The 26,854-nt window shown below is 39.6% G+C and overlaps 1 protein-coding gene across 1 annotated transcript; it reads left to right on the forward strand.

Moving 5' to 3' along the window:
* The first annotated feature begins 4,509 nt into the window (after positions 1–4,509).
* On the forward strand, positions 4,510–25,333 carry RADX (RPA1 related single stranded DNA binding protein, X-linked). Its single transcript, XM_005484421.4, has 15 exons — positions 4,510–5,189; positions 6,389–6,531; positions 7,273–7,465; positions 10,529–10,637; positions 10,767–10,858; positions 10,952–11,074; positions 12,181–12,279; positions 12,822–12,989; positions 13,464–13,624; positions 14,039–14,232; positions 15,271–15,339; positions 19,781–19,860; positions 20,315–20,608; positions 21,757–21,939; positions 22,356–25,333. The coding sequence occupies exons 1-15, from the start codon at positions 4,631–4,633 to the stop codon at positions 22,499–22,501; spliced, it is 2,613 nt and encodes an 870-aa protein (XP_005484478.3). The 5' UTR covers positions 4,510–4,630; the 3' UTR covers positions 22,502–25,333.
* The last annotated feature ends 1,521 nt before the right edge of the window (positions 25,334–26,854 follow it).

The raw sequence follows: 26,854 nt of genomic DNA on the forward strand, positions 1-26,854 counted from the left end.
GGCACTTAGAGGTGAATGCTTTTGAAGGATTTAGAAGTGGTATTGCAAATAGCAACAGCAACTGAATGCAACAAAGAGAAACCCGTGGCATTGTCCCTCTATCAAGAGATAGTCAGAAAGGCTGAAGATGAGAAAGAGCTCAGAGATGTTGAGAAGAGTAACAGAAGAAAGAGGAAGTGACTGAAGAGGAGGGAAAAGCTGAAGAAAAGAAACACAAGTAGCCAAAGGTAAGGGAGTGGATGTCTGGCACAGAATATTGCTGTAGGAGGAATACAAAAAGTTAAAAGATGTTAAGGAAAAGAAAGTAGCCAAAGAAATGGAAAGGTGTCTGAAGTGACTGGGGGGCACTGAATGAGGGAGTATTTTGAATAACTGTTCAGCTCAAAGCAAAAGGACAAAGGTCAGAAGAAAAAAATGTAAAAATCCAGTAACCAAGGTTACCCAGACATAATTTTAACTATGCAAAATGTATATCAAATTTGTAATTTCATTTATGAGGTGTTTCACTAGCTGTTCCCTTTCACTAACTTTTAAAACCAAGGACTAAACTGCTTAATGTGTTTTCCTAGTGATGTCACTTTGACATGAAAAAATGCTACAGGGGCAGAATGTTGAGGATCCATGTCATTAACCCTTTGGTACAGGCAGTCTCCTAATGACAGGTGGTGCTCACAATGTTGCATTTGCCACACAAGATTGTGCTGATGCTGCAGCAATGTAGAACTGTGTGTATGTGCCTGCTTTCATTCTAGGCATGGTGCACTCTTTTGCAGCCTGAAGCTTGGCACATGACTCCAAAACCTGGGAACCATGCAAGTTGTGTACTGTACACTGTGTATTGTTCTCTCATGTGGAAATTGTACAATTGAAACAGCAATAAAAATACTCTGAAAAATCAAAACTAGTATCACACTTGTAATGATTCTGTTATGTTGATATCAGCTTTGTAAAAATTGTAGAAACCTTTGTTATTGTTTTCCAAATCCAGTCACCATCCTTAGGGAAACATCCATATCTGCCTGTAGGGACAAAACAAATATATATCCTTGTATGGATAAAGATGTCCAAGTGACAGTGTGAGAGTTCAGAGTGGACAGAGTGCACCTGAGGGTGACAGCCAGGGCTGTGCTGAGTGTGCTGCTAATGAGCTTCACTGCACTTGTGTGTGTCTGCCCTTCTCTTCACACAAACACCCCGTGCCTCAGGGCCGGGGAACTACAGCAAAGTGACAGCTTGCAGCCATTGATGCTACAAGAAGTGGCTTTAGTGCACATCAGCCTGAGTGCCAGGTTAGCCCAAGTCACTTTTTCTCAAGTAAGCTCACACAGTCTTTATTGCCACTGGCATTGTTTCTCCAAAGGCCACCATAAAAGCTGGGTTACAAGTTCAGATCCAGGGTTAAACAGCTCTATTTAAGTTAAATGAAGCATAAGCAAACCTGCAGTCTGTAGGAAAGACTTCTATAGATTTTAAAACCTGTGCAGTATGTCAAAGTTCCACACATCAAAAGTGTAAGAAATTTTCCTGCTGATAACTCACCACTTTCTTAAACTGCCTTTCAAAGTGCAGAGAGCTGATTAAAGGGCAAGGGTGTGTCAGCTGAGTAATCACCCAAAATGTTCTTTTAGCATTACTTAACCACTTCTGTTATTTTCTTAGAAGATTTAACAAAAGCACCTAGGAAATAATGATGAAATGCATCAGAAAAACTTTTCTATTTTTGTCCTCAAAACACTTTGTGGTGAACAACTTTTACAGTAAGCTTTATGATCTTGCACACCAGCTTTTTTTTTTTTAATCTAGAGCATCACAGTTTATTCTTTTGTGCCTTTCATTTCTCCAATGTATTTTAATGTAATATCTAACAGAATGTAATAACATCCTCCTGTTCAGCATAGCTCATTCCTCACTGTCACTGCTGTAAAGGCTAACTAGTCTTTTCTTAAGGTGTGTTGTATATAAAACCCAAGATATTTGACTGCTAATTGTCTCTGAGAATTTGAGACTATTGAGTGACATGGGGTGAACACAAGTATTGTTTAGCACACTTGGTTGTAGGCATATAAAAATCATATTGTCTTCAATGAGCTGCTTGCACACCCTGATGAAGCAGGCTCAGCACAACACAAAGCCCTCAGTTCTTGTGATGTGGTACAGCCATCTGCTGATGGCTCCTCTCCAGGCATTACTGATTCATTCTCTGAGTGTTTCTCAACTTCCAGTTTCTAATCCAGTCATATCAGTCCCACTGTTCTGTTATGGTAGGGAAATTACATCTAGATGAACTCACAGCATAACCTTTTTAAAACTTGCTGTTGACACGCTGACAGCAAGAGATTTAGCCTTGTTCCAGTTTTGAAATTTGTGTGTTTGCTGGACCTCTGCTGGTGAGAAAGAAGGCAGCAGGAGCAAGTGCCTAAGAGAAGGAGCAATCTTGTATCTGCAGCTGCAATGCACACAGATTTATCCAGTATAAAGTATTAACTCAGCTATCAGTCCCCATCAGTCCATTACCACTCCACAAAAGCTTCAGCTTCAATGAATGAAACCCCAGTGACCCACAATAAAAATGGCAACAAATGCACATGTAACAATAACCTGTGTATGAATAAGTTTCTTCTGCAAATCTCATCATGAGCACAGACAAAAGTGGAGATAAGCTGGGGGCCTTCCAGAGATTGCCTCATTATACCCACAGGTTATTTAATAACTTTAAAAAATGTACACCATAGATATCCATTGTGTGTGATGTGAAATCATATCCTGTGCAAGATCATTTGTTCATTTTTGTAAACTGTAAATGCCATTTTATCAGTTCACACAAGTAATGTGTTTACTGGGGAAGAAAGACACCCTGTGGAAGTTTTACCCAATACTCAGCTTCAACATAACACAAATGACTGATTTATTTTAAATTTTCTCATTGAGGAATGCACTGTGATTATCATAAAATCCATAGTGTCATATCATTCCTAGAGAATTCTTAAGGCCAGCAAAAGCTTGTGCTTTATACCCCTTTGTCTAGTTTTTCAGTCTATTTTAAATGATTCAGGTGACAGGTTTTCCAGTTTCCCCATGGCAAATGCTCCACAGTAACAAAGGCAGTAGACCAAGGATACAGCTGTGCTCAGGCTGGAGGAACTGCTCTGGCCCAGCACCTGAGACAGCTCTGCCTAAGCTGCAGCCACACTTCTGCGTTTCCAGCCTATCTGGACCAGTGACACTATAAAGAGTGGAAGTTGCAACTCTTCCTGGCCTTTTTTTTCACCCCTCTCCTCACTCTGTCCTGCTGGAATGGCTGGGGTGGGCAGGGATCTCTGGAGAACATCAAGTCCAAGCCTGCTGCTAAAGCAGGGTCATGCAGAGCAGGAACTCATCCAGACAGCTTCTGAGTATCTCCAGAGGAGACTCCACAACTTCTCTGGGCAGCCTGTTCCAGTTCCAGATGATTTACCTGCCTAGGGTTAGGGTTTCTTAAGCAGAAAGCCCCGAGCCCCAGGCACACTGCAGCTGCTTCTGCCCTCAAAAGAAAATTTTCCTCCTATCCAGATGGAACTCTTTGTGTATTAGCTTGTGCCTGTTGCCCCTTATCCTGTCACTGGGCACCACTTGTTCCCATTCTCCTTATACCTGTTTTTCAGACATTTGTGGGCATTGATAAAATCCCCTCTCAGTCTTGTAATTCTCTGGTTTCAGCAGGCTCAACTCCCTCCACCTTTCCTCATAAAAGGTGTGTCCTCCACTAGAAAAAAATACAGGCACTGATAAAACATCAAAGTTCTTGATTTAGGTAAGCTTTCACAGGACTACTTATGAGATCAATGAAAGTGTCCCAATGGCAAGGGATTTGGAACCAGATGGTCTTTAAGGCCCCTTCCAACCCAAACCATTCTTTGATTCTATGGTGTGATAAAGAAGTTGGTAGTTGCAGTGGGACAAGAATCAACAATAATATAAATTTCACACAATTGGGAACCACTAGCGAGAATTTCTTCTGAAGATGGGAGCAAGAACAAGACCCAGCAGACTGTTTCAATGGCAAAATGATTACGATCACACTGCAACTATATAAAAGAGAAATACAATATTAGAAGCAGGCACAAGCCTCTCGCAGCTGGGAACACACTGATGGCAAGGAAGAAGCAATGACGAGCACTGTGGAACCAGGAACGGTGCGGCAGGGAGGCAGGGACCGAGGCGATGCTTGCCGGTCAGGGCCTCTGTCCCTCCGACGGGGCGCTGGGGTCACCTGCGCCCGGTCACCGCCACAGCCACCGGCGAGCGAGCACGGCAACAGCCGCGGCCCCGGCCTGGCGGAGGAACAGCCGCGGCCGCCTCTCCCACCACCTCCCCGGGCCTCAGCTCCGTCCCTGCTCCCGACCGCAGCCGCTCCCCGGCTGCCGTGTCCGAGTCCCTCCCCGGCCGGCCCTGTCACTGCCGCTGTCCCCATGTCCCCGCCCCGCCCCCGGCCGTTGGAGGTTTGAAAGGCGCGCGCCCGCCCGCCCCGCCCCGCGCGCGCGCGCCATGGGGGCGGCGCCCTGCGCTCAGCCATGACAGTGGGAAGCCGCGGCCGGCCCCGGCAGTGCCCCGGAGCGCGGCTCTCGCCCGGAGCGGTGGCCAGGGGGCTGTCATGCAGGACCCTACCCCGGAACGCGCCGAGGAGAGCCGGGCGGCGGCCTCGGCGGAGGGCGACGGGGCCTTCTGCTTGCAGAGGGTGTTCGACGATGTGCAGCGCTCCTCGCAGCTGAGCGCGGCGCTCTCGGAGCCGCTGGCCGTGACGGTGGTGGCGGTGGAGCGGTACCTGGCCCAGGCGCCGCCCGCCGCCCCCCGCCAGTACTGGTACGACCTGACGCTGGCGGACGGCGTGGGCTGGTATCGCTGCCACCTCGCGCCGCGCCTCAACGGGCTGGTGCAGCGCGCGCGCCTGCGGCCGGGCACGCGCCACCGCCTGACGCGCTGCTCGTTCCGCTACGACGAGAGGCGCCTGAACCGCGGCTTCTTCTGCTTGGAGGGGCTGGAGCGGGACGGGGGCACCGGCACCGCCGCCGCGGGCACGCCGCCCGACGGGCACCGCCCGCACCAGCCCCTCCGCGGGAACAATAGGCACTACCTGCCGCTCTGGAACAACGAGGATCCCTATGGAGACGTGTGGGTACGGGACAGGCCCCCGGTGCAGGTGGATGTGGACGGTAAGCGCGGAGGAGGCGGCTGTAGGGGTGCGGCAGGGACTCCCTGAGGGACGGGGCGGTGCCGGGTGTGGGGGGCGGCGGAGCTGGGGAAGGGTCGGGAGCACAGGTCCCATGAGGGAGCTGAGGCGGCCCTTTCGCTCTCTACAGTCACCTGACAGCAGGGTGTAGCCAGCTGGGCTCGGGCTCATTTCCCAGGCAACCAGCGGCAGTGCAAGGGCACATAGTCTTAAGCGAAAGCTTAGCTTGCACATAAGGAAGAGTTGTTCACAGAAAGGCTGGATGTGGCACTTGTTGCCGTGGCCTGGCTGACAGGGTGGTGTTTGGTCATAGGTTGGACTCGATGATTTTAGGGGTGTTTTCCAACCTGATTGATTCTGTGATTGCTTGTGCAGCTGGGCTGAGCTTCCTGATATGCTCCAGCTGTGTTTGGCCTCACTAGGAATGTGCCACCTGTGTCACAGTTCACCTGCTCCTGTGGGAAAAACCTCTTCCCTGGGAAGATGGTGAGGCACACGCACAGGTGTCCCAGAGTTGTCAACTTGTGGATACTTCACCCTTGGAAGCGTTTAGGACCAGCTTGGATGGGGCTCTGAGCAACCTGGTGTGGTGCTGCGTGTCCCTCCCACGGCAGAGGGAACGAGAACCTTTGAACCCAACCCCTTCTGTGATTCTTTGTTGCTTTGAGAGAGTTTTTCAAACTCTACAAACATTGACTGAAAGTATGCAGCTGTAGTCTCCTGAGGTGCAGTGGTAGTCTTGTGTCTGGTCTGTGGGGCCGGATGCTCACACTTAGATGCTGCCCCCCGAAATGTGGTCAGTGTTGGGGGGCTCAGGCCGTTCCATGAAGCCTGGTGAGGAGAGAGGTATAACAGCACTTCTGCATGAGTGTGATGCCCTTGTAGGCTGACACCTGTGGTTTTTTAATAGCTCTTCCAACTCTTTTAAATGACACAGAAGAGACAACTCTTCTGTGTCATTTAAAATGTGTCTCAATTAAAAAGAGGAGCAAAACTATGCTGTGTGCAGATAGTTCATAACAGAATTTTATTGGTGAATTATATCAGCAGATGAGCCTTGTTAAATGTTAGAAACATTAATAAAATACATGTGACCTCCTGCCACTTTACTCCTGAAAACTTAGATGTTCGATCATGAATGCTCTTTTTTGGTTTTTTCTTTTCCCCTCCCCTTAACTTTAGTCTCCAAACTGACTAATCTTGGTCATCTGGAAATGACATGGAGAAGCAGAGTGCATTTCCATCCACTTCTTGTGAGAATCCTGCACAAATCTAGACTAAAGTACTATGGAAAACCAGAGAAAAAAATGGATATGCCTTATCAGGTAAAGAGTGATAAATGCATAGGTCAACACTTAGATTGCTGTAGGATATTTAAAAATAGTTTTTCCCATATAGTAAGCACATAAAGTTATTTTATAGCTATTTTATATGGAAAATGCTGCCTTTATGAAAATGTTGAGCTCTCTAGAGCAGGAAATGCTGGATTTTATGATCATATATTTACAAACTTTAGTGGATGAATTTCAGTTGCTATAGTTCATTTGAGCTTTTTGTGAAGAAAAGGATACTTTGAGGTGTTAGTACTTTAACAGCCTAAACATTTCTGGTCTCTGTGCTTTGAAAATTGGACTTAGTATGTCCTGTCAAAAAAAAAAAAAAGGCACTATATTTAAATTATTTCTAGGCCCTGATTCTTTCATCTGTTGACTTTCAGATAGATTATTTTACTGTAAAATTCTTAATGATTTTTCTAATACATTTAACTTGTGATATTTTTGTGTTGAACTTCTTGGAAAAGGAGACTGGAGGTGTGGTGGGTTAATTTAAAAATCTTTTTAAATTGCTTAGTGATCTGCTCACTTTCAGATTCAGCATTTGCACAGGTTAAAAATTGGGAATTCTTTCCACTCTTAGTATTCAGTACAAGTTCTGGAACATCTTCTGTATCCATTTGTAACAAGAGAAATCATTTATGAGTCAAGTACTTGTGCATTATCCAAAATAAATACCTAGCAGAATGATAATAAATATGATGACTGTAGATTGTCTCTTTTTTCCTTCAGGCTTACTTTGAAGTTGCTGATGGCTCAGGCATGATGTCAATGGTTTTGTGGAACTCTCTGTGTCCTGAATGGTATCACAGCATGAAGGTTGGCACAGTGCTGCTCCTTGCCAAGTATGCCATCAAATCCAGTTACCCGTTTAAAACACACCCCACCCCTGGGGATTCACAGATGAAGAGATTTGCTACAATTGGTTAAGTATTGCAGAAACCCATTTTGAGTCTATAAAATACAGTTGTGCAAAGTAGCCCTCCATAGAAATAAAACAGAAAGTGATCCATTGCTGAGACTAATTGATAAGGTATAAGTCCTTAATTAGTACTTCTGAAAGGTGTCTGAGCTTGCAGGTTCTTGCTCTTCCTTGTTTATATTCAATCATGTCTACACAGTTTACTGCCACAATTAGTTAAAACCTTTGTTTAAAAAATAAAAAAGAATCTCTGATATCAGGAACAGAGATTATAAGGATAGGCCTCTAGTAATGATTTTTATCTGATTCTACTTCCTGCTTAACACACATATCATTTGTACACTGCACACATATTTTTCCAGGTCATTGAAGGACATTATCACCTCATCTGACTTTAGATTTTATACTGTCAAGGCCCAGAGTGTCTGCACAGCTCCACAGAATAAAAAGTTGCACTGATGACTTCTGTGTGCTAAAAGAGCATCACTGTGGGAGTGTGTATGAAGAATATTCCTTGACTATAAATAAAGCATTGTCTTACTTGCCAGTTGTTTAGTGTGGCAGATACTCACAGGAGCTGTGCTACAAAAATACAAGTCCTGCAATATAACAGTAATGGCCTTTTCAAACTGGATTTGTTCAGCTTTGGGGTTGTTTTCTCTCTTCCTTCACTCTTTCCCATTTTGTGCTTTTATACTCAGAACAAAATGACAGCCAACATTGAGAAAATTCAAATAACTTGTAACAATATGCATGTTGGTGAAGGGTGATGTATGTATCACTTATTGACAAGGACAGTTTCCTAATGGAGTCAGGAAACAGTGCACAAAAAAAGCTACAAAAAGTTAGCTACAGTGAACAAAAAGAAGCAATGTTTTCACTGCCAGAAGCAATATCTTCCCTGACTGATAAATATTTGCATTTAAACCAGATCTCAGTGTCTGATGTATTTGTGATGGCTTGGCAGGAGATAGAAATGTTTAGCTGGGAATGGAAGTTTGTGAGGGAAGGTGATGACAACTACAAGCCAACCCTGAAAACAATTATAATTGCCACAAAACCTTTCTATGGAAAGAAGACAGAGTAAAATATGCCATCTGAGGTGACTTTCTCTATATGCAAATATCTCTGCATTTTCATGCATTTCTGCACTTCTGATTTCTTACAAGAATTATTGGGGTAGGAATGGTAACAAAGAGATCAAAATGGCCAACTCAGCCACTGGGCTGTAAAGGGTAATTGCTCTATAATGGAAGAACTAGAATTCACACCATTGGAGAGCACCATGGTGCACAAATAAACTGCAGAAACTGTAAATCTTTGGTTCATAGAAAAGTATGTACAGGATCTCAGTTCTTTGCACAAAGCTGAGAATTTTGTGTTAATATGAGTTCACGTATTCCCATGATGCATGGATGGAGGGTATGACCACATGTCATACAAGAACAGAGTCACAAGAAAACAAAATATCCAGAAAAAATTCTAGAGCATTTGTAAGATGGATTTTGTGCAACTTCCATTGCATGAGTGGTTTTTTTCTTTTTTTTTTGTTCAGATGAAGTGAAATTATTACCTCGCTAAGTACCTCTGTGTATGCCCAATGTGGGGCAATATTTCAGGTTTCAATTACACTAAATCACAAAAGTAACAATTACTTTTTCCTTCATTTGTTTTAAATTTGTAATGCCATCAAATCCCAACTTTCCAGTGTGTCCTTAGAACCACTCACCTGCAAATATTGTACAGTGTATCTGGAGAGTTATCAATTCCCCAGTGTTAAAGGGTTTCCAGATGGAGAGTTCTGCAAGGTGCTGTGCTTCAGGCACATCCCTCGACTGCTGTGCAATCTCTGCATTGCTAGCCCCTGTTTGCAGCTGCAGCATTGTGGGACTTGCTGAGAGGTGCCATTTCACAGCCTAAAACCTTTGGAACTTGGTACCAATGCCTTGAATTCCCCTGCCAGGCAGTGTGTGTATTTCAGATTCACACAGCAGTGGATTTGTGTGGCACTGATGACAGCCTTTGTGTAATCCTGACCTGAGTGTATGACTCTCATTTAATCTCAAAATAATTAAACAATTGAGAAATAGTTTTGATGCATGGGAAAGTTTTGTTTCAGGAATTTTCGTGGCAGTACTGTCCTAAACAACCATATGCAAAACCACCACAGTTCTCTGAATGCATTTCTAGAAAGCAGAAGCCTAGAGAGCATTCCTAAGTAGAGGCTCTGACTTGAAGTAGAACACCTTCCAAATGTTGCACTGCCAGGGTGAGGCACCAGGTATAATTACATAAACAGTTGTATGTATTATTTATATCTACTTAATTTCTTCCCTCGGTGCATTTTTTGAATAATCCCTTACTCAAACCCAAGAAAACTAATCAGAATCTGTCTTTTATATACCAGCAACATTTGTCCTGTTATGAGACTACAGAGTACTGCCTTGTGTATTCTAGAAGCTGAAGCCTCTATTCCTGTATTTTTTCATCTGGTTGAAGAACACCTTGCTTGCCCCAGTGCTCCACCACGTTTGTAATTTAGCATCAAAACAGTCTGAGAAATAAATTAAAATGTTCAGGTGCTATAGAATAGGCATGAGAAGACCTTTTGTTTTCCTTCATGGTGTATTTCTATCCTATTGAACTGGCATCAAATATGGAAATTCTCATGCTCCAGTTGTGTTTTACTTCATTGTCTGCACATGAGTTTCAGACCTCACTGGCATTTGACAGCAAAGCTGGTGTAAAAAGTACTTTGTGTGTAATCAAAATGGTTGGATTAGTTCCTGTTAAAATACTGCCTGGATTGTACCATTGGCAGTTGGAGAGTTTAACATTACTCAGGTGATAAAATTGCTTTGTTGTACCTGAATTCTTATTTTATTTTGATGAAAACCTGAACTCAGAGAAATTGATGAATGGTTTCACAAAGTCAGAATATTTAAGTAACTTTACCCCGGTTTCTTTATGGGTTGTTGATACCTTTGTTATAGTATTATAACAATGTTGATGGTGATGATGATAATTTGTATTTATGCCATAAATGTTACTTTTTTTCTTTCTCAGAAATTTGCCTCAATGTTCGGGATCCTCCTACTGAAATAAGCATTATTCCAGAAGAAATGGTTAAGCCAGAGTGGGGATTACCTGAAGTTAAATATAGGTTTATTACAAGGTAAATAGAATTTTGTTGGTTATCAAGCTGGAATTTAAATTACACTGCCTTACAGTGAATGTTAATTGGAAATGCTTTTTGCAGAGGTTCTGAGAAAGCTTACCCAGCTTTCTTCTATTTTGCTTTTAGGTCAGAGCTGGATGCCTTACCACGCAATCATTCCTGTGATGTTATTGGTCTTGTGACATTTGTAGGAAGGGCTGAGCGAGCCAGAAAAAGAGGTATTTCTATAAATATGACTTTCAGAACTTATCAAATAGTTCTAAAGTTCTAAGTAAATGCTTATACTTTTTTCTTAATATTTGTTTGTCTAGAACACAGTGAGGACTTCTGGCTGTATCGTTGGGCACATGCCATTGATGGGACCTCGGACCAGCCGTTCATACTGGAATTGTTTGCAACTTCTCAGCCAGATGTGTTTGAGCATATTCATCCAAGTATTCGTCTCTCTATAATACTAATAATTATTCTTAATGTTTTTCTAGTTCATTGTGAATTTCTAATTCTGGGATTAGTTGCCACTGAATAAAAAATGCCACGATTTATCTCTTCAAGCAGAAGATAGTGGATCAGAAATTAAAATTTAAGAATAAAAAAATAGCTTAAATATTCGAAACCCTTCCAAATTGCAGCCTGTCAGTTAGCATAAACAATTAGATGGGCAGCTGGGCCTGGGGCTGCTCTGATCTCCTTCATTTCAGATGTTTCTGTGAAGAAGAACCTGGGCATCTCTTGCATCAGAGGCAATTAAAAGCAGCTGGTCAAATCTCTTGCTCCTCTTGAGCTGTAAATATCTGCTTTTTTTATAGACAGGAGTAATTTAAGAGAATTGAATGAAGACAGAGGTGAAAGTGGAAAAACTTCATTTCTTTGAAACAGTGTTTTTTGCCCAAACAGCAATCATCACCCAGCTGTGTTAGTTATCACACATGAGCTAAGACTAATAAATTTTAAACTAGGGAATCCTTAATGAAGGATTTTAAAAGAGCTTTAAATATTTCTTCTTCCCTTCTCTCTCTTCTCCTCCAAGCACTCATTCTTTTTTTAACACTGGTTGGTGTTAATATGCATTTTTTTATCATTTGATGCAGCACCAGCTGCACAATCCTGCTTACATTATGGCTGCATTCATCTTGAGTGTTCTGGGGAAGTGGGAAGGAATGACATTCCAGTGTTTAACTGAGATACTAACAAAAGAGTAAGTTTGAGCTCTGTTTAGAAGCATGCCATAATTTCTCATGATTTTATACTTTTTATCCTTAAGAAACACAGCTATCTAATACCAATATTTGCACTGTTTGTTTCAATGATATCCTATCTGATGAAGTATCTCATGTTTCAGTTGTAATATCTATGCTAAAATTAAATTCAAGATTTAATTACATGTCCATATGGTAATTTATAATGGAGACTAGGCACTAGGGTCAAGAACAAAAGTGCCTTGTTTAGATGGGTTAATAAAATCAATCCAGTGTGTGTCAGTCTTGCTATTCTAAAATCAATGAACTGTCAGGAAAAAAAAATGAAGTTTTTTTTTCTCCAGTGACATACTTGGTGTGCACACAGATGAGAGTGATGACTGAGAATCCTTCCAGGACAGTTTACCTTACAACTTCAAATGAAAGTCAAATATTCATTAAAGGTAACTTAAACTACTTCTAGTTTTATGTAGTTCTCATGTTGTTTCTTTGGAAAGGGTATTTTCATTTTACAGCACAATCAGTCAGTAGAGACTATGAGGTAATAGGGAAACATCACTGCAGAAGACAAGAAGGCAAATGGCATTCTTGTAAGGCATTAAAATGGATTTATCTATAAAAAGTATTTCTAGGTTAAAACACGTTTACTAATTCTTTCAGGCTGTTCATATTTTGATAGGGTAGCAATTGTGGTTACCACTTAATATATTAAAAAACACTTGCAGCTTTGCTATTCTAGGAACTTTTTTGCTAGTTGTTTTGGTTTTTCTGTTATTGTTTGTCTGACATTCAGTGTCAAATGCAAGTGTAGTCAAGGAATTCAAGGTACTCAATTTGTGAAACACTCTTGACAAAAGACATCTTTTGTACTCTCAAGATTTTCTTAATTTGTTTTTTCTAGGTAGTGTTCAAGGGAGTTTGAAAATGACAACAAATGTCAGTTGCCTGCTTTGGTTTTGATATCTGATTATTTTTGTCTTAAAAGGGTGGCACAAGGGCCAGCCATACACCAAGGATGCCAAAGTGAAAAACTTCATTCAGTGGATGGAATCTCAAAGTGAAGCTGATCAAATAAAGAAAACTGTCATCGGTGGCTATTACCCTTTTCCACGGCCTCCTGATAGCTTTTTGAAATATTGTAAACACAATGAAGGTATCACATATTAAATATCTTTAGATTTGTGGCCTTTTCCAGTCAGTCTTACTCCAGGAAAACTTGATTTTGTGACTAAATGTTTCATAGGCTAAATCCTCACCTCACAAAAAATATTGCACTGCTAGCTGCAGGAGAATTGTGGAAGCTGAGGGTAGCTACACATATACCCAGAAGATTTACTCTGAATATTCTGCTACATCAAAATTAAAAATAGTCATTCTGAACTGGAAATTTCACCAGTTCAGAAATTGTGGTGTCTGACAATGCATACTAACAGATTCTTATGCACAAAAAAGATTTATCGTTTTAATTTTTTTCCATGTGATGTGGATAACTAAAAGGTTTAGAATTCTTTAAAAGCATAAGTTTAAATCAATTTAATATTTAGTAAATCTTCTCTTTAGTCTTGTGTTCAGAGATTTTGGTATTATATAACGCTAAAACTTGATTCTGGAAATTTCTTTTTTGCAGTTGAATCAGTTTTGAAACCCATAGGTGAAATAGGGAAAGAGATTGAAGACCTGCACTACAGAGAACACAAGCGAATTGCTGTTCAGGGCATAATCAGTGCCATAAGATACATCAGCTGTGGCAGTGCAGCTGGGGAAGCCCCAGGAGGGGACCTGGTCCAGGTATGGTGTGTGGCAGTTCATGCCAAAGCGGCTGTGATTGTCATTAGAATGGAGAGTTTTGCATATGAGTTCAGAATCTCATTACATTGTCTCTTAATCTGATTTTTGAGAGCAAAATTTTAAAAAGTGATGATTCAGTGCTTCTCTGAAAGTGTTTTGGCAGTCCTCTGTAAAGCTTGTAACTGTTTCAAAGTTACTAGTGTGACTGATTACCTCGTGTAAATTGGAGTGTGGGAGAGGCCACTGCTGCAACGTGCTCACTTGTCACATCCTAGATTGAATTTACCTTATTAATATAATTAGAATATGATTTCTGCTAGATGTAAGCTGACTGTCAGAAATTTGCAAGTTTTTGAGCTGGAAGAAGTAGCTTTAAGTGCATTGAAATTCTTAAACAATTAACTGTTGTTGCAGAAAGATACCTCTCAATCTCTTGGAAGTTCTTCTGTGTCCAAAGAAGACTGTGTTGACCAGGGAAAACATGAAGAAATTCAGTCTTTTCTGGGGCCACCCTGCACTCCTGGGGAGCATCAGCCCCAAGCTCCACTGTCAAAAAGGAGTTCAGTCAAGAGAAGGACACCACACAGATACAGAAGAGATGCAGAACAGTAAGCTCTCTTCATTAATATGTGGTGCATCTTCTAAAAACTGCTTTCAGAAATTAAGCCAGAGGCCAGGCTGTAGAAAACAAGAGAGCTTTAAAAGCATATATAATTTAATCTTTGAAATGTGATTATGTTCTTTTCCTGGCATCAGGTGATGGCAGTTACACTGTTCATGCTAATGAAGGATTAATTAAAGTAGGTTTGTGGTGCTCTCTTCTGATTAATATTTATACTGTTTTCTTATTAAGCTCACAGATTTGAGATAAAAGTAGTTAATACTTGAACCAAATGTAGTTTAGTGACATAGCTGTGGAACAAACAACAGTTACAGTTACAGTGATGTGAGGAAGTCAGACATCTTGGCTGAAAATGCAGAATCAGGTATACCTGTTCCTTAATTTCAAACACACCTTGTTTTTGATTTCTGGGCAATGGGGTAGTGCATGTAGCTGTAACTTGCTGTCAGAAAGGAAAGTAGATGGTGGTCATGTGCTAACTTAAGGGCTCAAAATAACTTTTAGTTTGTTTGATACAGCTGTGTTAAATTCTGGAATAAAGTAACTGCTTTTATAAGACTGCTCTTTGTTGCAACACTTGTGTAAAATCTAGTACAGCCATACTCACTACTGGGAGCCTGGTGTACACATTGACAGATGGAAAGTTTCAAAAGTCAGGCCTGTCACATCTGTTTTTTTTGCAGTGGATTTCTCATACTATAAAGGGTATATTTTTCTTCTTTACTTTTCACATTCTTAAGTCATAATGTGTGAAGAGAGTGGATGTTTAGTATATTTTGAGGGGAAATGAAATAAAATATAATTAGCATTGAATGAACATTTAGTATTATGAAAACCTTGGTAAATAGAAGTTCTGTCTTGGCAGTGTTATAGCAAATTTAGTGGATTCTTTTCCATATGAAAACTTCCAGTGTTTGAGTGTCTTAGTTTAGTTCTGCCTGAAAGAAAAACATCAAAGTTCTTTGCTTTGTGAATTTCCATTTAAATAGATACTGAAAAGTAATGGTGAATTTCCTACTTTAAGGGGAGGTACATCTGTTACTCCTGTATCATCTCACCCCTATTTTACACGGACTGTAAGAAGAAAACTTGGGTAAGTCATGTGAAATTAATTGTGTTGAATACTTGCAGTAATCAAACAAAAATACTCCAAGTAAAAGTTTTACAGATTGGGAGTCTCTAAGGAAGCAAATTGAAAGAACAGATCAGGGTAGAGTTGCATGTTTTTTATTCACTCATCTGCACTCACTCTAAATATATCTGAAACATAATTTTGGGCATGTTATTAAACATCTTCTATTGCTACTACTTCTACTAAGGGAATATATAATAACAGAGGTTCATCATGGTAATGAATGGATTTTCTGGTGGTGGCTGAGCTGTACATTTTTCTTGGTGCTGCAGAGGTGTAAGTGTAGTTGTCCCTGGGAAGCCACTCCCCTGCTCCTTTCACCCCCCAGCATTCAGGTGTTACATAACTCAGCTTGGCTTTTTCTGAACTCCACATAGGAGTTTCAAACCCAGAGCCCTGTCAAGTCTGGAACCTACTGAAATAATTACAAAAGTGAAATTATTAAGAAAACTGAGTGAGTGCTTTTATTTGTTAACCAGGGGCTAGAAGCTGCTTTCCTATGAGCATTTTAAGGGCTGTAAATTCTTGTCACTTGTTCCAGGCAGAACATGAGCAACTTGAATGTTTGAACTCCTTGGTGTCAGTAATTTAGGATGTTTGCGTATTTTGGCAGTGATCTGGATTTATGTCATGACTACATATATGGCTCATTGCCTTTTTGGTTTACTTTTAGCATCTCTTCCTTTTCCCTTTCTTCCTTTCCTAAACCCAAGAATTACAGTGGTAGGAATAGGGCAGCAAAGTTTTTGACCATTCTGCCAGTGTTGCTCCCCTACCAGCATGCCTATTTTCTTGAAACACATTTACTGGAAGCGAATTTGCAACAGCTTTTTCTATGGGATAAATGAGGCTCTTTTGAACCCATGTGTTGTTTCCTGGTTCTTTTGGTAGAAACTGCATTTTCTAGGAGAAGTTATTACCTAACTTTGCAGCTGGTTCATTAAAAACATCACCTGGCTTTAGGTTCTGCAGGTGGTGCAGGACTTTGCAGGGACTTGTGATACAAATCCATACGGAAATCAGGAGATTTTCCTTGACTGTAAGGAATCTTGTTTTCTTTTGCTTGCTGAGAAATGTTCCTCTTTTTCCAGGGTGGGGGGAGGATGGGAAGAATGTCTTCTCCCCATTTCTTATAGGTGAAGCCAGAAGTTAAGGCATGTTTACTTTGTTCTCTGCTTTTCTCAATCTGCTACTCTCCTCGCTACCTGTGTGTCCACTCTATGCCATTAGTGCTAGAACCCCAGCTAAAGGAGGAGAAAGGCTGTGTTGGATTATGGAAAGCTGTTTCACTCTATATAATTAAAAGGTAACTCATGTATTTCTGTAACTACCTATAGAATTGTGCTGAATTCTCCAAATTGCCAAAGAAAAAGTTAGCTGACATACTTTAAAATTGCATTGATTTCTGTTCCTTAGATGTAGCAGAATATCAGCTCTCACTGAAATATTTTAATATATTGATGAAATAACAACAGGAATTTTAACATACTTCACATATTTAAGAGAAAATTCTGAGTTGGGCCCACAAGGATCATTGAATCTCCAATAGTGGAGTTATGTTTCAAAGTACATGTTCTAACTTAAACTATTCAGCATCAAGTTTTTTGTATGTTATTTTCAGCATGCAGTTTCACTTTTGGGTTTTTAAGCAGTAAGAGCTTATTTTGAGGCTTTGTATTGACAGCTACAGTTCCTGCATTTCTGAGGTAACTTACTTGATTTTTAAGGGTTTCAGAAACAAAGCAAATGGGTAATTTAGTATTAGATCTTCCACATAATGGTACTTCTAAGAATTTAATGTATTCCAAAGGAATTTAATTTATAGATAATGAAGTGATGGCGAATGAGGAAAGGTCAGGAATTTCAGACAGGATTATTTTTATGTGGAAGTGAAAAAAGCACAGTAGTTTTCTTGGAATTTTAATCTTTGTAAATTTAGTGTGTTACCATGCAATTGCTGCACTACATGCTCCCTCTCCATACTGCATGAAATGAACTTGTTTGCATGCTGCTGTCTTTGTAGTTTCACTTCTGTATTTTTTTGTCACGTAGACCCTTTTATATTTTTTCCTTCCCGTGGATGTGACAGCAAGGGAATGGGGACTCTGTACTTTAGGGAAATTCATCTTGAGGTTTGTATGACCAAAAGTTTCACAGCGTGGGATGTTTCCTTCACAACTCTTTTTCACATAAATCAGAACCTGTCAGGGAGAAATTAGTAGATACTAAAAATCAATTTGTGTAGACCAATCAAGTTCTCATAGAAGGCTTTTTGGTCTCTATGTTGCTTGCTGTGGTAGATGTGTTTATCACAATGGTGTCAGAACAGTTCATTTCAAGCCAGTCTATAAAAAAGTTTTACCAGTTTTATCAGTGAGTGAGATGTTTTCTTGTATTGCTTTGAGGCACTTTACTTCCTTGCATTGTTTGGGCATAGCGGTGAGTCATAAGTATTTTTTTTCTTAATTTCATTTATCACATTTAGTCCCAGTGCTTGGGAAATAGGTGTGAAGCATGGGACGTGCTTACTTTCCCAATAGTTTCTGAAAATACTGATCTGCCATATATTTTGATTGATGTTATTTTTGATGACAATTCTTTAAAATAAAATGACTGACAAATTGAGTATCAATGTATCTGAAAATAGTGAAGAAAGGATTTTTTCAAGTGGACATCTGTGAAAAGGGGGGTCTGCAGAGTGCAGGCTGGAAACAGCAAATCTGGCAGGGCACAAGTTCTCCTAAAGCTGGCATGGCTAAAATAGGCTGTGGGTGTTTTGGTGTACCACAGCAGGAGCACATTGCAGAAGTGGATTTGGTGGCCTCAGGTGCATTGCAGACATGGTGGTTCACTCACAAAGAAGCACCTGGATGAATTAAAGACAAGTAGTTTCCCTTACAAGCCTTGCTCAGGTCAGGCTGTCCACACATCCAGCACAAAGCAGGCCTGGAGGAATAATGTGTTGGGCAGGTAGGAATTATCCCAGCTACAGGTCTGTGAAAGAAGTGGGGAAAAATCATGACAAGTTTTCTTTGTATTTTCCTGAGGATCTGCTTGCTTTAAATCAGAGCCTATTCACTTCCAAATCTAGACAACTTTAAAAGAAAAGAACCCATGATATCCACTTTCCACAGTATCTACTTGGCAGCAGTAGGACTTGGTTTAATCCTCTGCTTTAATGAGGAGAGAAGTTGTTATGTATCTAACTTGACATGTTGGTTTCTGAGCAAGCCTTCCTTAACACTGTGCTGGAGTTTCATTTTATGTTTGACAGGTCCAAATCTCAAAAGTGACAATTAATTTTGTGGGCAGTAATTTCACAGATTGTACTGCTTAAGTGAGGATTGTTTTGTGCCTAGGTTTGGCCGTCACAAGGAGATCACTTCAGAGGTGATAAATCCATGATGGGAGTGTATTTCTTAAAATATACTTTCATACTCAAAACCCATAGTGCATTTCCTTTTATCTTTTCACTAGATACTATTTTAGATATTTTCCCTTTGTTAGGAAATGTTGCCATGAAAATTTCAAGATACACCCTAGTATGAAATAGAAAAAATATTTTTAAAACCTGCAAATTCTTATGAAATTTAATATCAATACAATATGCTGTAAACAGCATGTTCATCTTTGTTTCCTTTTTTACTGTCTGTATCTTGCCATTATTATTATTAATTACTTTGATGGTCAGGAATTTTAATGGTGCCTTAACAAAGTCTTACCTGTTTCAGTTGTTTGTGATGCAAGATAATCAAGATAGTCCTTTCCCTAAGTTTTTTCAGACATCACAGTGGGTTTTATTTTAATAAGAGTAGAAAGAAGAAAGGAGTACATGGGTCTAAGAGCTTATGTTTGCTTGCAGAGTGCCTCTTATGTTTTTCTCCTGCATAATATCCTAGGTAATTTATTGATAAAGAATAGTTTCTTACCAATAATTCAAAACTTTATGATTAAAAAAAAAGTCTAACAAATACCTAGTTTGCTTCATTGAACTGATCATTACGACTGGACAGTATGTCCACAGGAAAATAGAGATTTGGCATTTCTGTCGTTTTGGATTCCGTTCGTGCTGTGTTTCTGGTGCTGGAGGGGATGGCAGGGCGGTGCAGCCGCATGCTGAGCACGGGCTTTGCCATCGAGTCACTGTCGGTCACCTGTCGGTCACCTGTGTTTGGCCGTGTCACGCGTGGTGTTTTCTGCCGGTAGAGGGCAGCAGACACCGCTGCCAGTGTCCAACCCTCCCGTCTGTTTCCCAAAGCCAGGAATCAGCCAGTCCTGAGCTCTGCTGAGCTGATTTACTGAGCACAAGTAAATTGTGTTTACTTGTTGTGTCCAGCTGCTGTGTACAACTGTCACAATAAATATATGTATACATATACACACTATAATTTTCTTTTTATAGCTTAGATGAATATCAGCATGGACATTCTGTGCAAGATAAAAATGGACAGGCTGTGTCAGACAGTTTGCAGTATTGCACAGGTATGTTGCTAATAGTTGTTATATTAACCTTAGGAGGCTGAAGACGACTTTTCTTCAGGTCCAAACCAGGCAACAAAGATATCCTTATAACCTTTGTTAAGACAGTTCCTCTGAACATCTGGTTCGCATCAGCCTCTGGGGAACCACTGTAGCAATGTATTATGAATGTCATTTTACTCAATGTTCCCTGCTGCCTTCTAAGGGATGGCTGAAAGGACAGCATTGGATTGTTTCCCATTATGGGCAATAAATTCTCAGTATATCTTTATAGAAGTTTTAAGTTAGGTTGGTATCTCAGAAGCACTTTATAGCATAAGACCTCACATTTTCTCATAGCTATTTTCATTTCTGCCATGTGTTCGTAATTGAAATGTTCTAATGAAAATTGTTTCTTATTTAACAGAGGAGTGATACAATTATATAAGCAACTAAAAGTTTTCTGTGCTTATAATAGATCAAGAAGGAGTCAATAATATAGCTGAAACTGAAGAGCCTGGGAGAACTTGTGGTTCCTGGCAGAGTGACCTGTGGGCACAAGTGAAAGACAAGTTAATGAATTATTTTCATCACAGCAAAATTTTCCCAGAAAGTATCCCACGTAAATTTGATTATGTGCACAAAGACTTACTTATGCAACAGTACAACCTTCATGCAGCAGTGCACCAGCCAATAGAAGCCAGAATAGATAAAAACATCAATGAATTTAAAAGTGCTATTGGCCTTGGATATTATGAAGTGACAGTTCTGGGTAAGTAGCTTGCAGTGTAAAAAAGGTTAAGCAAGAGCAATGTAAGTTCATCAGAAATTGAATGGATTTCTCTAAGGGAATCAGTTGATTCTGAGTATTTCCTGAGGTTTGAAAAATTATTGACATTTTAGATTTTTGTTAGAGTCCCCATTTAGGGTAAATTTTATTCTCATTAAACATACTTTTCAATGAAATGCCTGAATATCTTATTTGTAGGAACGCTTTTTGTATAATTTCAGTTTTTGGCATAGTCTTACGAGTGTTATTTGAAGAATGTGTTTAGTCCTTAAACTATTGATTATTTCAGTTAGGAATAGGTCCTGATGTAATCAGGCAAATTAATAAATTGCACTTGCCAGCTAACTTTCTGCTGGAGAGGTGTTTATCAGAAACAAGTCAGTGTTCTTAAAGACAACTATAAATGCTTCTTTTCAGCATTATTCTCATTGAGTTGATCTTTTCAGTGCCTTCTTTCCATGGCACAAAATGAAAGGCTGTATTTTAGCCATACTCATTAACTGCTCCATGCTGCTTCTGGTTAGCATGAAGTGCCAGTTGATTGTTTTTTATTTATTAAAATATAAATATGCAAGTTGATGTGTATCTCTTTGCTAGCTTCATTGGGAGTTATTAAGTTTGATTTTGTTTTCCCTTTAAAAAGGGACAGAAATTGCCTTGATTAACAGTGCTCATGTTAAGTTCCCATAATTTAAAGATTTTCATTATTTGCTAAGGGACATTTGCAGAGAATATTTGAAGTCATTGGAATCCTGAGACTGACTATACAATATTGTAGATGAAAGTAACACTGTATTGCACACTTTATAAAGTTAATTTCTCTGCATTTGCAGATAAAGTTAAAAGGAGGATGAAATGGCTTCCAAGGTTTAATGTTTTCTGAACTATCAGCATTGTTAGCCTTAAACAATAGTATTTCATAACATCCTATCAATTTGAATGTGCTTGTGCATAATCCTATGTAGAGACATATTTTTAGACACTAATTATTAACTAATGGATAAAAGATGTAAATAAAAATCAGTTCAGTGGTTTGTTTAAAAAAAAGAGAAGTGGTGCATAAAGTGCATATTCAGCTGATGGGCTGAATATGAAGTTTTCTGCTGACATAAAATATTTTTCTTCAACAGGTATAAACCATGATATAGCAATAGATGTTGCTTTTCTTCCACTGTTTTGCCCTGACAATCCCCACTTGTTTCAACTGGAAGACATTCAGAATGATACATTATTGTCTTGTATGAGTTGTATCTCTGCCTGCCAGCAGAAGGCCACCAGCAGTGGGAGGTTTGGTGACACGTTTCCTCTTTCAGGTGAGGCTCCCTTTCACTGATGTTACTCATTTATCATTTCTTGGTTTATCTGTCAGTGCAAGAGTTAATCCTCTGTAGAAATCTCTGGTCTAGATCAGACATTGTTCACCTCTTCAGTGAAAGAGATGTGAATTCTATTTCACCACCTTTAGTATATTGCTGTAATACTGAACTTTCAAGGCAGTTTTTGCTGGAGCTGTTCTCATCCTCTGAAAACAGTATTTTAACATCCAAACTACAAACTCTTATCTAATTCTGATTCTGTCATTTCTAGTGATGGAATTTATGAATAAAATTTTTCACTGGAAGAAGGTTGAACATTACTGTATGGAGAACACTTTCAATTCTGTACACCTTTTTATTCTGGACTGAGTATACAGCAAATACCTTTTAAAACCGTCTTTCTTAACTTCTAGATGAAATTGTAAAAGCTGCAAAGGAGCTCGATGGCAAACATGTTATCTGCATCTTGGACATGTGTCACTTGGGTGATGACAAGGTGGAAGTGTTTCTGAACAAAGTCTACAAGACAGTGGAACCAGGTGTGCTGGACTCAGTGTAATTTAATAACTTAATTTTCAAACGTATATGGTTCAAAAGGAGGGAAATAAAATTGCTGTAACTTGAATGCACCCTCTATACATTGCACTTTTCTACAACTAGTAGACACAAATGTAAAATCATGATTCTTAGGGCAGTTGTAGTGGTCATCCATGTAACTGGGGAGGACAACTGTTGCCTTTATTTTTCAGACTTGAAACAGATTAGACAATGTCTTGCTCACTGATGTTCAAGAAGGATGAATAGGCAGAACAGTGAGCTGATCATTTGGCAGGATAGCAAGGACTCAAAGTGATTGTCAGCTGTCTTTCTTGGCCTGTGCACAAACATACCAAGGAAATGTACATATCTGGGTGAGAACTGAGAAGAGAGGCAAGCTTTCCTAATATTTAAGGCAGGGTTTGCAAAAGAATTAACAGGCTGTGATAAGAATTTTGGCTGGAAATTAGAATAATTTTGAGGATTAGAATTTTGATGTTCTGTGGGGATCTTTGTTAGTGAAAGCTCCCAGAGGCAGCCTAACTGCTCTTTAGGCTTGAAGCTTTCTGTGAAAGGGATTAAATACCATGGTGCCTTTAGTACCATGATCCAGGAAACCACTTTCAGTTCTTCTCACCTGAGCAAGGTCAGGTGCTCTTTTTATATGTCTGCTTTTGTACACAGAGTATTAGGTAGTGAGTATAGCATCCAAACATTTTTGACATATTTTATTCATTAATACGAGTATTGAAATATTTTTTAAAGAATTTTTTTCATTGGAACTTGCTTTGAGCTTTGCAAGAGAAAGCTGCCTTTAAGAAGTGCTAATTATGGCAGGATATACAGTTTGCCACATCATTTCTAGGTGTGTTCTGAGAACATTAAGTTCTGCCAATATGAGAAGCTGTTACTTCCACAAAACCAAAGGACTGGAAAATTCTGCCAACTTTTTGCCTGTACTGAGGAGCAACTGGCTCCTGCTGGTCCAGAATCAAGTAGCACATTTTTACCTCTGTTAAACAGTCTCAAATCACTTGAGGAACTGGATTCTTACAAAATTATTTTCAAGCAGGAGCTCTTTGCAATTTGACTACTTGTCCATTTGAAATGCTGCTTTCAATTCAATTCTTTGAGAAGAAAGAATTACGGAGACTTGCCAGGTAAATTGTATCATTATTGACCAAAGCCCACAGAGTTAATTTATAGGAACAGATAAATTCTTAGGTAGATTTTAGCAGCCTGTTAGTAATTGGAGATTACCTCTTTCAAGTAGTAGTTGTCACTTGTCTGCCCTGGGGGCAGTGGACTTAGTCCTCCAGTACTTAAAGTCTGTCCCTATCTTCAGTAAATGGTAATTTGACATAGAAATGTAACTGATTTTGTTACATACAAGTTCACAGACAACTTCAGATAAAAAATCATGAAATTAATAAAACTATTGTGTCTTTCTAGTGTAGTTTACAGTTTAAAAATATATTAAGAAGAATAGTTTAACTTAAATTGCACTGTAACTAAAAGAAAATGAAATGTGACTGTATTGTATCTATTTAATATGAATCAGAAGTATTAGTTCTGGAGCAATGTTTGTCAAGTCATGCCTTTCAGAGTACCCACAGAAGGCAAAATGAAAAGATACCAACCCAAGAAGAGCAGGGTGTTGCTTGCAGTATTATTTGTGTCATTGTTCTGTTTATGGGTATGTGAAGGTGAGAGGCCATTGCTCTGGATTGAGTGACACAGTGCTTCATGTTCCAAACTGAGCCATGCTGACTGTGCCAGCCAATGTTTTTTATTTACATATACTTCAGATGGAAGTCTAATTTTAATGAAACTCTTCTTTATTAAGGCAATTTAAAAGGAATTATGTTTGTCATCCCAAAAGGACTGGTGTGGCTGAATTGTCACAGAGACACATGAGTGAGATGTTCCAGCCACCTTCCTTCAGCCCATGCCACAGAAATGGAGCCAAAGGCTGTTTGTGGCATTGCACTGCTTAGCACCCTTTCAACATAAAGCATTAATATTTCATCCTAGATGTTAGGACTTCCTAACTCTAAAGGAAATATCTGAATTGTTTGGAATATAGATAATGTTTTAAAACATTAAAGGATGTGATTTTTCTTAAGTGTTTGAAATTTTTCATGGCAAAGGAGAGGTACTTACTCTCACAGATTGGGGTGCCAGTATTGAAAGCACAGGATTTATGTGCAGCTGGTGAATATCCAATGCCTGTAGTAGACTTGGAATTTTACTACTTTGGATCATTGTGTAGAGTCACCATCCTACTAAATAGCACTGGACTGAACATGTGGAGTTCAGTGGCTGAAGTGCTGCAGTGTTATTGTGATTCTGCCACTCTGCCTGTCTCCCTCCTCCCTGCCAATCCAGCACTGTCAGACTGCAGCAAGGGTTCTCTGCAAAGAAACCACTTGCTGTTTTACTTCTTTCAGTGTTTATTAACACAAGTGTAAAAACAAATTGATTTTTGGTGTTGAGTCTGTCAAAATGATAGTTTTGCCATGTTAAGCAAAAATACAGAGTCATTACTCCTGCAAAATGGCAAAGGGATCACCTTTATTGCTGCTGTGTATTGCTCACGTTTCTTTACTGTGGAAGGTGGACCTGACCAAAGAACTTTACTCTAAAACCTTACATGTGCATGTTTCTTGTGTTTCAGCATTAATTTCAAAGAAGGGAGGAAGGTAGAGCATATGTAGGTAGTGGTACTTTTGAATGTATAAAAGTTCCTAAGTCATAAATCATGAAAATAATACTAATTTTGAATTAATGTGATGTAGAAGTTGTGCAACATTGAAAAGAAGAGAATATAAATAAACAAATTTATATATGTAAACATCTTGGATTTTTTTCTTTTCATTTCTTTCCTTTTTACTTCTTGTAAGTTGTTTTGATTTTCCCAGAATCTCCTCCACAGTCATGTTTACTCTTTTCAAGAAACTTTAAAGGAGAAGTAGACATGATCAGAGTGCAAACAAGATTCTGGTGAGAGGAGGACAGAAAAAAAGGTGACTTTACTTGGTCAGTTGGTGGAGGAGTTTTTGAATTAAGGAGAAAACAGCAGTGAGGCTCTCTAGTAGAGTTTTTTACAAGTTTGACAGATCACCAAGAGCACTCTGTCTTGGCATCACTCAGAAGAAGAAAACATGGCAGGGGGCGCCCTGACAACTCTTCCAGCCCTACCCAGTCTTTAAGAAATAGATGATCAATATAATTATTCATATAGGCCATAAACAAAATTACTGTTACACACCTAATAAAATGGCCCAGTGATCCCAAGGATTTAGAAACAGAATTTTTATTCCAAACCAAGCTCAAACACAGTCCTTGAAATCCCACATACAGAAAGGCAAATGCCATTTCTCTCTCTGCCTGGTGTCTTGCTAGCATTTCTACCTTTTATACCTCCTAGCTAATAAAGTCACAAGGTGCTCTATGCAAGACAAGTGTGTTAAAGTCAGCTGTGGAAAAATGTCAACTAATTGCTCAGCCTTATTAGCTATCCATGTAGCAAAAGCTGTCTACAGCTGAATATTCTACAACATGACAGGGTGTGATATTAAAACTAAATAGCCATACCCTGAGTAGCTTTCCCTGTAGCTGATTTTGACATTTGGAGGACCAGGCAGTTTCACATCTTTTAGGAGTACCTTGCTGGCATTTTAGAAGTTTCCACACTGACATTTTGTGTGATGAAAGGAAACTAGTGAGAGGCTAAAAGGCTTTGAAGTGCAGGAGGGAGAAAGGCTCCAACATGCAGACCAGGCTAATTTTGGTGCTCTCTGCCACTAAAAAAAAAAAATCTGTTCTGTTGCGACAGCTAAACCATTAAAGAAGTGGCAATGACATGGCTAAGTGTCTTAAATACAGCTCAGTTGTGTTTCAGAAGAGAGAACTTTGAGGCAGAAATTGCTGATATCAGTTGCAATAGATCACTGGGACAGCATGCCCATTGCACAACTTAATTTTTCCCATAAGGGAGCACATATTTCATTGGGTTTGTTATTTTTTCTTTCAGCACAGAAGATGTAGGAGCAGCTCTACTTTTAAAGCATTAGCTTAACTCCTGGTTCAAGCTGCCCCTAATATTCCATCTAGCTTTGCAAATTGTGCCCGAGATTCCAAAAAGTGATAGGGCCTGAGCTTAACCAAACATCTTTCTCACTAAAGCTTTTAATCCCATCATACAGTTAGCCAAAATAAACTACTATTTTATTTAGCTGTTTGAGCCAAATGAAAGATGAAAACTGATATAACAAGCTAAGAACATGATTACTGGAAGTCCTGGTTAACTGGAAAATTATCTTTTTGTAGCTGCTTTGTGCAAGAGTCATGAAAATCATTGCAGTATTTTAGC

This window comes from Zonotrichia albicollis, chromosome 14 (genome assembly GCF_047830755.1).
Source record: "Zonotrichia albicollis isolate bZonAlb1 chromosome 14, bZonAlb1.hap1, whole genome shotgun sequence".
NCBI classification, from domain to species: Eukaryota; Metazoa; Chordata; class Aves; order Passeriformes; family Passerellidae; genus Zonotrichia; species Zonotrichia albicollis.

Excerpts from the sequence above, each read along its gene's own strand:
- RADX (XM_005484421.4), top strand. The coding sequence starts at position 4,631 with ATGCAGGACCCTACCCCGGAACGCGCCGAGGAGAGCCGGGCGGCGGCC. Across the intron at positions 19,861-20,314 it reads CAGTTTGCAGTATTGCACAG|ATCAAGAAGGAGTCAATAAT; the intron begins GTATGTTGCTAA and ends TGCTTATAATAG. Across the intron at positions 21,940-22,355 it reads TGACACGTTTCCTCTTTCAG|ATGAAATTGTAAAAGCTGCA; the intron begins GTGAGGCTCCCT and ends CTTAACTTCTAG.